The following is a 10,408-nucleotide window of genomic DNA, read 5'->3' as shown; positions in this document are numbered from 1 at the left end:
TGGGATAAGTTAAAAGGTCAAAATACCCAGCTTTTGAATTCAATTTGAAGTATTAACTCTTACTGTGCCAATACGAATACCCATTGACTGCCAGGGGTATTCGAGGGAATCCTAAATTGACCGAAACGTAAGCAGAGACTGATTGTAAATCCGTCCCTTTACCCGTACATAGTATAATGAAACCTTCTACACATGAAATGATGCATGGTTCATGCACTTTATGATCGTGTTATTATCTTTCTTATTCGTGTTTTAATGAAATGAGAAAAAATGTAATATCTTTTTTTTTTCATTATGTAAAACCTAGACATTATAATTTCATGAAAATTTCAACGAGCAAATAACCTGATGAATTGCAGAGATACCAACAAATTAAGAAAATAAAATGAAAGTTCAATTTTTACCCTTTTAGATGACGTAGATATTGATGAGATTGAACGAACAGAAATAACCAAAAATAGTGTTCTTTTGAATGAAATACTATTTTTCTATTAAAGCTGCTTCCTTCGAAGAATACACGCACAATTGAAAGTGTTCCTTTTCGAAACAGGGCATTGTCTTCGATCAAGAGACCAATCACAGAACAGCTGCGATTCCCAAGCGAACACACACAATAATATATCAGAACCTTTTATCTTCAAATTGTGGCCAACCGTAACCTTTCATTCGTGTAGTCTTCAAAATAAGACCTTTTTTTCGTAGTGTAACAAACAAAGTTATTGCCAGTCAGGAGACAAAGTATATAATTAAAGATGATAAATCAAAATATAGATAAAGAGGGATCGGATAGATTCACTACGAAAACGTTTGGGGTATAAAGTCCCACAAAATGATATGGGCGTTATTGGCAAAGTACAAAAAAGCAAGCAAAAACAGAAACGTGTATTTTTCGTGAATCAAAGAAGAGGAAATGCAGATTAGTTACAACCCCCCAAAAAAAAATCAATACAAATTTTAAAAAAGGAAATAGGCCTATTTGTTCTGTATTACTGGTCTGACCAATGTAGCCACCTGTGAACATTCTCAGCGACTACGTTTTGTTTGTTCATGCCACCAAGTCATTAACAATAGATGCCCAGACTCTCTTTCATGAGGAATCTCTAATCCCGCTCCCTTTGACCTATTATCTAGGAGAGCAATTCAGCACAGGATGTTCTTAGAAATCGGGGCTCACGGATTTTGATTGGACTATTCAATACTTTCAATGGTTCCTAATTTATTTCTTTTTACATTTTACTTTCTTAAAAGCCCAGCATCCACCCAGGGTCTCCCCAGCTCGTAGCACTATCCGTGGTAAAAAAGAATAATTTTTTCAGATAACAAAATGTACAATATATCAGAAGTGTACTATTCAACCCGTTATCGTCATCATTTTCATTCTACTCTCTAAAGTCGTTTTTAAATCTCCTTGATAGTGAAGTCAATGCAGCAACTAACAGGTCGGTCCGATCGGTTTTGTTAATGTAGCTGCATTTACGTACACAGGATCGAGCAGCTGGCCGTTGGCGTTACTATATATTGCAGTGCTATCAATAGTAATACTTTCGTAAATATTCGCTTAATCGTTGTTGAGTACAGTAGGCATATCTCGAAATAGATATTGTTTGGTTTAACTCTGTTATGGACACGATGGAAGGGGAAGGTGTAAAACCCTACTCTTTTGAACCTAAATACACGGCAGAAGAAATTCTAGAGAGGCGACGCCGACGGCAAAGTCAAAATGCCAGTGCACCACCATCCCCACCGGCTCCGGATCCAGAGGGTGATCGACTTGACAATAACGACTGGTGTTTTTGTGGTGAATGCACACCAATGGAAACTGTATTGCAATCTCGATGTTGCGTGGAGCTTGCCAACTGTCGAACACATTTAAATGAAAGTATACCATGCATTACAGCCCACCCGGACTTCATGAAAGTTTGCCTTGAAAAGGCGGTCCTGCGAACTGCACTGGTTGCTCGTCTTGATACTAGAGGGCTTGATGTCAGGAACATACCGGCTGAGCTTGAAAATGAGTAGGTCTAACTGTTCACTTCTCTCAATCTTTATTTCAACATTGAACATGTACCACGATTATATGGATGAAGGTCTATCGAGTGGTAGAATCCTGACATCGAGGCACATTAATAGACCTTCATCCATTTAATCGTGGTAAGTGCATACATGTGCATGTAATTTCTGTTTTCACAATTTATCTTGCTAGATATTTTGACCATAATCTACCCTTGTCCCATGAGTATGGGTAAATACACGGTGAGCTCCTGGGCACCGGGTAAGTTTGTAGTCAAATGGCAATGTTTGGGTGGTGCTACCTCGAGCGAAGTTCGTGCAGGCTCTACTCCACTTCAGTACCGCTACTCACGACACTACACTCCAACTACCCGAACTTCGGGACGGTAAACACGATATCCCGAGTGACAAAGGTGGGATGGAAATGTTATTTATTATAAAAATTATAGAATAAAAATATACTGAGAAAGAAAAAACATGTAGCTTAATTTCTTACTCTTCACCTATACATGTATTTCACTCCATGTCCATCCTCGGTTATCCTCAAAATTGGTGATTTTATTTTGGGGCAAGTATCTATTTCCTCACACGTATTATTAGTCCAGGATAGGCCCCATAGAAAATTGACCAATCCTTGTTTTTTTTTATATATACAATATTTTTTGATGGTTTCTTGTCAATTCGAGGGTGCTGATTACGAATCTGGATGATGCCACTCGTGTAACCCTGAGCATTTTCCGCAAATTGGCAAAATCCAATATGGCCGCCAATAATATGCAAATTACCCATGAAACTCATAAAATTGTCCTCATAATGACTGCGAAATGCATGAAATTGTGCGGCAGGAGTGAAATACAATCTTAAAACATAATTTTTGACAAAATATTTATTTTCCCAATATTCAAAATGGCCGCCATAGGCCATTGTATACACTATCATGTACAATATGAAAAGGGAAAACTAGTTTTTACAAAAATGAGCACTAAACTGCAAAAATCGCGATGTATGAACGAGGTAATATATGAAAATCATCATTACTAATGAGAAATATATTATGTCAAATACTGGAACATTGCTATATTTTGGTATCTAAAATAGCCGCCACTGGCCCAAAGAGTATTATGTACAATGACAATGGCCGGGGCCAAAAAATGACATGATTGAGCATTAAAATGCAGATTATTAAGATGAAGGAGTGGAATACTGACTAAAAACATAATTGTAATATGCCATTTATGTGGTAAATGCTGTATTTTGACATTCAAAATGGCCGCCATAGCCCCTATATTGATCACGTACAATGCGAAAAGGGAAACTAATTTTCACACGAGTAAGAAACATAAAATGCATGTAATTGTGATCTGTGAATAGAATATTGTCTGACAACATGTTTTATAGCAAGACATATCATTTCTTTTGTCAGGCATGAGATAAATACTGTATTATGAAGTTCAATATGGCCCCTACAGGCCCTAACAGTATTATCTACAATGTGAATTGGGACGTATGATTTTGTAAGAATTTGGATTGGCTTGACTATGACATCCGTATATATAATCATGTTGTATGAGTAAAATGTTATTTGAAAACGTTTTTTTTAATCATCGCATTTCATCCTTCATACAGGTAATAAATACTGTTTTAGACATTCAAAATAACCTCTACAAGGCCTAAATAAATTATGTAACATGCGAACAGGGAAACTAATATTCACAAGAGTGAGAATCATAAAATGCATATAACTGTGATGTACGGGTAAAGATATTGTCTAGAACATTATTTCTAACTGAAAACATCACATATGGGTCGTGGACATGGTGGAGGTAATAAATGCTGTACTTTGAAATCCAAAATGGCTACCGTAGGTCCTAAAAGTATTGTGTACATTGTAACATGGGACGTATAATTTTGACAGAATTTGGCTTCACTTGACTCTAAATATTGCATATAATTGTGAATTGTGATGTAAAGGTGAATTATCGTCTAAAACCATGGTTTCTAACTAGATATATCATAATGTTGTGTAATTAAGGTGATAAAATGCTGCATTTTTCAATTGAAAATGGCCACCAAAAGCACTTATCGTATATATACAATTTGGGTGGAGACAAATGATGTTCACAAAAAGGGCATATGACAGCCATTTTGAATGTTGAAATACAGTATTTATCACCTAAATTACATAAGATATTATATATTTTGTTATAAATCATGTCTTCAGACAATATTCCACTCATACATCACCATTTGACCAAGCAAAGCCAAATTCTGTTCAAATGATTTGTTCCCATTCATATTGTGTATAAGTACCGTAAGGGACTGTAGCGGCCATTTTGACTTTAAAATAACCGTATTTATCACCTAACTGGCAGAATAAATGATATATCTTAATAGAAATGATGCTTTCAGACAAAATTTTACTCATAGATCACTATTACGTGCATTTATGGTGCTCACTTCTGTCAATATTGGTTTCCCACTTTGCATTGTACATAATACGGTTAATGTCGAGGGCGGCCATTTTGAGAGTCGAAATACATTATTTAACACAAACTTAAAACCTGAATGATATATTTCGTTAGAAAATACGTTTTAGACATTATCCAGTTAATATATCACACATATATGCATTTTAGCGCTCAATCTTGTGATTTCTTTTCTCCCATTTCTCATTGTGTATAGTACTTTTAGGGCATTTGGCAGCCATTTTGAATATCAGAATACAACATTTACCACATACATAGCATATTGATAATATATTTCGTTAATAATTATGTTGATAGTCAGTATTCCAATTGTTTAATCTTCATAATAAGCATTTTAGTGATCACTCTTGAGAATTTTTTGGCTCCCATTGCAATTGTACGCAATACTGTTTGGGCCAGTGGCGGCTATTTTAGATATCAAAATACTGCAATTTTCCATACATGTATATGACATTACAAATTATGTATCTCGTTAGTAATGGTGATTTACATGTATTACTTCGTTCATATATCGCGATTTTTTGCAGTTTAGTGCTCATTTTTGTGAAAATTAGTTTTCCCTATTCATATTGTACATAATAGTGTATACAATGGCCTATGGCGGCCATTTTGAATATCAGGAAAATAAATATTTTATTAAAAATTATTTTTTAAGATTGTATTTCACTCCTGCCACACAATTTCATGCATTTCACAGCCAATGTGCGGACAATTTTATGATTTTCATGGGTAATTTGCATATTTTGGCGGCCATATTGGATTTTGCCAATTTGCAGAAAATGCTCAAGGTTACACGAGTGGCATCATTCAGATTCGTAATCAGCACCCTCGAATTGACAAGAAACCATCAAAAAATATTGTATATATAAAAAAAACAACGTTATGCCTCTTCTATCCTGGACTATTATTCATGGCCGATTTCAAAACATTGCATGCGATCGATCTGTCGCAGGTCGATTGATCGCATGCGATATTCCACGATTGTGGAATATTTTTTCAAACTTTTGGAATATTTCTGGTATTCCATTCTGAGCTGAGCCCAGGCGCGGATCCATGGGGGGCCGAGGGGGCCTTGGCCCCCCCCCCTTCGGCGAAAAAAAAAGAGAGAGGGAAAGAAAGAGAAAAAGAGGGGAAGAGGGGAAAAAAGAAGAAAAAGAAGAAAGGAAGAAAAAAAAGAGAAAAAGGGGGAAAGAAAAAAGAAAAAGAGAGAGAGAAGAGGGGGAAAAGAAGAGGGGGGAGAGAGAGGAAGAGGGGAAGGAAGAAGAGGGGAAAAAGAGAGGGGAAAGGGGGAAAGAAAAGAAGAAAAAGGGAAGAGGGGGAAGGAAGGGAAGGAAAAGAGAGAGGAAAAGGGGAAAGAAAGAGAAGGAAAAAGAGAGGGAAAGGAAAAGGAGAAAAAAAATAGAGGGGAAGAGGGGAAAGGAAGAGAAGAAAAGGAGAGAGAGGAAAAAGAGGAAAGAAAAGGAGGAAGAGAAGAAAAGAAAGGGGGAGGGAGAGGGAGGAAAGAAGAGAAGAAAAAAGAGAGGGGAAAGAAAAGAAGAAGGAAAAGAATAAAAGAGAAAAGAGGGGAAAGAAAGAGGAAAAAGAGGAAGAGGGGGAAGGAAGAGAAGAAAAAGGGAGGGGGAGGGAGAAGAAAAAAAAGAGGAAGAGGGGGAAGAGAGAGGAAAAAGAAAAAAAGGAAAGAGAGGAAGAGGGAAGAAAGAAGAGGAAAAAAGAGAGAGAAGGGGGAAGAAAAGGGGAAGGAAAGAGAAGAAAAGGGAGGGGGACAGGGGGAAAAGAGGAAGAGGGGAAAGAAAAGAAGAAAAAGGGAGAAAAGAAGAGGGGAAAGAAAGAGAAAAAAGCGGAAGAGGGGGAAGGAAGAAAAGAAAAGGGAGGGGAGGGGAGGGGGAGAAAAAAGAGGAAGAGGGTGGAAAGAGAGAGGAAAAGGGGAAAAGGAGAAAGAGGAAGAGGGAAGAAAGGAGAGAAGAAAAAAGAAAGAGAGAAAGGGGGAAAGAAGAGAAGAAAAGTGGAGACGAAGAGGGAAAGGACGAGAAGGAAAAAAAGAGGAAGAGGAGGAAAGAAAATGATGTTCGAACCAAAAGGGCGCTGAAATGATGTTCGAAGGAATTTCAAAATGCTGTTCGAACTGGGGGCAGAATTGATGTTTGAACGGGGGGGGGGCGAATTAATGTTCGACGTAGGGGCGCCAAATTGATGTTGGAACTGGGGGGGGGGGTCAAAGTGATACTCGAGCTAGGGGGGGGCGAAATGGTATTCGAACTAGGGGCGCCAAATTGATGTTGGACCTACATGTAGGGGCGCCGAATCGATATTCGAACTAGGAGGGCGCCGAAATGATGTTCGAAGGGATGCCAAATTGATGTTCAAACTGGGGGCCGAATTGATGTTCGAACGGGGGGGGGGGGGGGCGAAGTGATGATCGACCTACATGTAGGGGCGCCAAATTGATGTTGGACCTACATGTAGGGGCGCCGAATTGATATTCGAACTAGGAGGGCGCCGAAATGATGTTCGAAGTGGGGGCGCCAAATTGATACTCGAACTAGTTAAGGGGCCGAATCGATGTTCGAGGTAGGGGGCGCCAAATTGATACTCAAACTAGGGGGCGCGGAATTGATGTACTAACTAGGGGGGCGCAAAATTAATACTCGAGCTAGGGGGGCGAAATGATATTCGAAGGGGGGGGGGCCAAATTAATGATCGACCTACATGTAGGGGCGCCGAACTGATATTCGAACTAGGAGGGCGCCGAAATGATGTTCGAAGTGGGGGCGCTAAATTGATACTCGATCTGGGGAGGGGGGCCGAATCGATGTTCGAGCTAGGGGGGCGCCTATGATACTCAAACTAGGGGGGCGCAAAATTGATACTCAAACTAGGGGGCGCCGAATTGATGTTCTAACTAGGGGGGCGCAAAACTAATACTCGAGCTAGGGGGGCGAAATGATATTAATGATCGAACTAGGGGGGCGCAAAATTGATACTCGAGCTAGGGGGGATGATATTTGAACTAGGGAAGGCAAATTGAGTTCGAAGGGATGCCAAAATGATGTTCGAAGGGGGGGGGAGGCAAATTGATGATCGACCTACATGTAGGGGCGCCGAACTGATATTCGAACTGCCGCCTTGTTGTTGGCTCATTGTTCCATATATTGAAAGTTTGAAATGCCTTGGCCCTTAGGTTTTTAGGCATGGCCTTGGGGATTGATTAATTGGTGTTGGGTATTAAAGCCTTGGCCTTGGAGGTTTGAGCCTTGACTACAACACTGATGGACATATTGATAGATATTATTTACATAAATTTTGAAGTTTACTTGCAAGCACTAAAAAATAAATGTTCAGAATTGAACCCCGAAGGGTTGATGCAAAATCAGCACCCTATGGGTTAAAAAATTGAACCCCTGATTTGGGGTTCAAAAATTGAACCCTGCGGTTTGGGTTCATTTTTGCACCCTGCGGGTTCAAAATTGCACCCCTAGGGGTTCAATTTGAAATTTAGGGGTGCAGTTTTGAACCCGCAGGGTGCAAAAATAAACCCCAACCGTAGGGTTCAATTTTGAACCCCAAATCAGGGGTTCAATTTTTGAACCCATTGGGTGCTGATTTTGCAAGAACCTTTCGGGGTTCAATTTTGAACCTTTATTTTTTAGTGTGCAATATGTAAAAGAATAAATGATACTTTCATTGTAATGGTGAAAGTTTCGGATGCGTTTTTTATTTTTTGACGAATCGTCAAATACTCAACTGAAATAACTCTATGGTTTATATCGTTCCTATATTTTTTGTTTCATGTAGTAATGCGTAAAAGACAGCTATATACAGTTGATGATACGACACCTTTTTTTCTAACCTACAGTGGGAAATCACGTTTTATTTTTTTAAACGAATTCCACTGAAAATATTACGTGGATTTACTCAGGCCTAAACTGCATTGCTATCATTTACATTTATTGTTACATCTTGAAATAGTTGATGTATACAAGATACATGGGACCTTGGAATTCATGTTTCACAAGTATTGTATGAAAGAGAGAGATAAGAACTTATCGTCCAAAATGATGCGAACACAAGAGCATTGTTTTCATATTTATAAAGACACTGACAATAAAGTATATTTTTACAGTAATTTATTTTTAGTATCTTATATTCTTTTTATATACACCGTTTACACGCATTTTGTTTCTTTTGAAAATCTATTTGGAGTATATAAAATCTGAGCAAGATTATAAGATGCATAACCTTTTGATACTTTATATGATTGTTGCAAGAGCGGAAGAGCCAATGTTTGCTGATTAGGATTGACAAGACAACTCACTGTTTTGAATGGAATTCAAGCGAATAACAAAAGGTTATATAATATATCCAAACACTTACAGATCAAAGTAGGCAGTGCACTCCCAATTAGTAAATGCTGAGTGCTGACTACTGAATCTACCTTACCTTTATAATAAAAAACATGTAAATTTATATCTTTTTCAAGAATATCTTACCCAAAATAAAATATTAATTTTCTTTCATGCAGAATATACAATTTAGTTATTGCACAACCAGTTTTCATACGCGGCGATACAGGGGCGTCATCCCCGTAAGATTTTTCAGCCCCCTGAAGCAAAAAGTAGAAAAGAAAAAATAATGGGAGTACCCACAAGAACGAAGAATGCCAACAATGCAATAGAGGTTTCTGTGAGAAGTAACTGAACTAGACATTACCCATTCGGCAATGGGAGTCAATATTTCGGAACGATTATTACTTGACTTGAAATTAGGGCCCCCTAAGAAATCCTGGATCCGCGCCTGGATCCCGCTCACATAATTCTAGCAGGGCCTACTCTGATGAGAAGTTAAACGAATTGAAAGCATCAAATGGTTAAAATAGAAATCGCTCGAGTTTCCCGCTCGCATCGATTATTTGTTAAAGTGATATTACATTTATTCATGAACACATCATTATAAAACCATTATTCAATTGCATCTTCTTCATGCATAGGCGGATCCAGGTGGGGACCCGAGGGGCCCGGACCCCCTATTGGTAGAGCAAAAGAAAGAAAAAGGAAGGAAAAGAAAAAAGAAAAGGAGGAAGACGAATGAATAAAATAAGATGAGAGGAAGACTTGGAAAAAATATTTTATGTCACTATATAAAATTTTCGCTCGCGCTTCGCGCTCGCATTGCCTGTTAAGTGATCAAAATATCTTGTTCAACACGGAGCTTGAATATCAAGTTTGGAAGTCAGTATACAAAACATATTTCTCCTTGGAAATCGAACTTTCATTAATTTTTGTGATTTACATATTGATTTTTAAAAAGTGCTCTGTAAAAATGTTAGTTTTATGGTCTGAATATTAACATTTTCCAATTGCGCTGCGCGTTCGCGAATTTGATTTATCAGGTACCTATTATTTTCATGTATTCCATAAAGTTTTCAAAATATCCCTTTTCAGGTCTGATTGTCAAAACGCATCAGCTAGCGCTGCTATGCTTGCATTTTTGATTGGCAGGTTATGTATGTCTCAATATTGATTGTATAACAAACTACTTAAAATCCCCTTTTCATGACAGTTTATCAAAAATTTCTGCTCGCGATTTGCGCTCGCATTAATGGTTAAAAATATATCAACTAATTAATGATGCATCCTATTCATGAATAAAAATGTGCTTGAAATGTTCAGTGTTCAGGCCATAATATCATCAAATTCCGCGCCCTCATTATGCATTAATACTAAGATATCAATTTAATAATTAAATTGTCACTTTTGTTTTATCTCGCGCTTAGCAAGATGAATAGGAAGATATATAGTCATCATATTCATATGATAACATGTCCTAAGGATGTCAAGGTCCTATGTCTCAAAATTAAAGTAATAATGAAACATATCAGCTCTTTATCAAGTGCGATTTACATCCACCTTACAAGT

General features: G+C 37.9%; 1 protein-coding gene across 1 annotated transcript; it reads left to right on the top strand.

The window, feature by feature from the left end:
* The first annotated feature begins 1,629 nt into the window (after nucleotides 1-1,629).
* On the top strand, nucleotides 1,630-2,019 carry LOC121406609. Its single transcript, XM_041597619.1, has one exon. The coding sequence runs from the start codon at nucleotides 1,630-1,632 to the stop codon at nucleotides 2,017-2,019; it is 390 nt and encodes a 129-aa protein (XP_041453553.1).
* Nucleotides 2,020-10,408: the final 8,389 nt, after the last annotated feature.

This window comes from Lytechinus variegatus, chromosome 1, assembly GCF_018143015.1.
Source record: "Lytechinus variegatus isolate NC3 chromosome 1, Lvar_3.0, whole genome shotgun sequence".
NCBI classification, from domain to species: domain Eukaryota; kingdom Metazoa; phylum Echinodermata; class Echinoidea; order Temnopleuroida; family Toxopneustidae; genus Lytechinus; species Lytechinus variegatus.
The sequence above is the reverse complement of the archived record's forward strand: the minus strand, read 5'-3'. Positions and strand labels throughout refer to the sequence as shown.

What these genes read in the sequence shown, in the direction of transcription:
- LOC121406609 (XM_041597619.1), top strand. Translation starts at nt 1,630, where the DNA reads ATGGAAGGGGAAGGTGTAAAACCCTACTCTTTTGAACCTAAATACACG.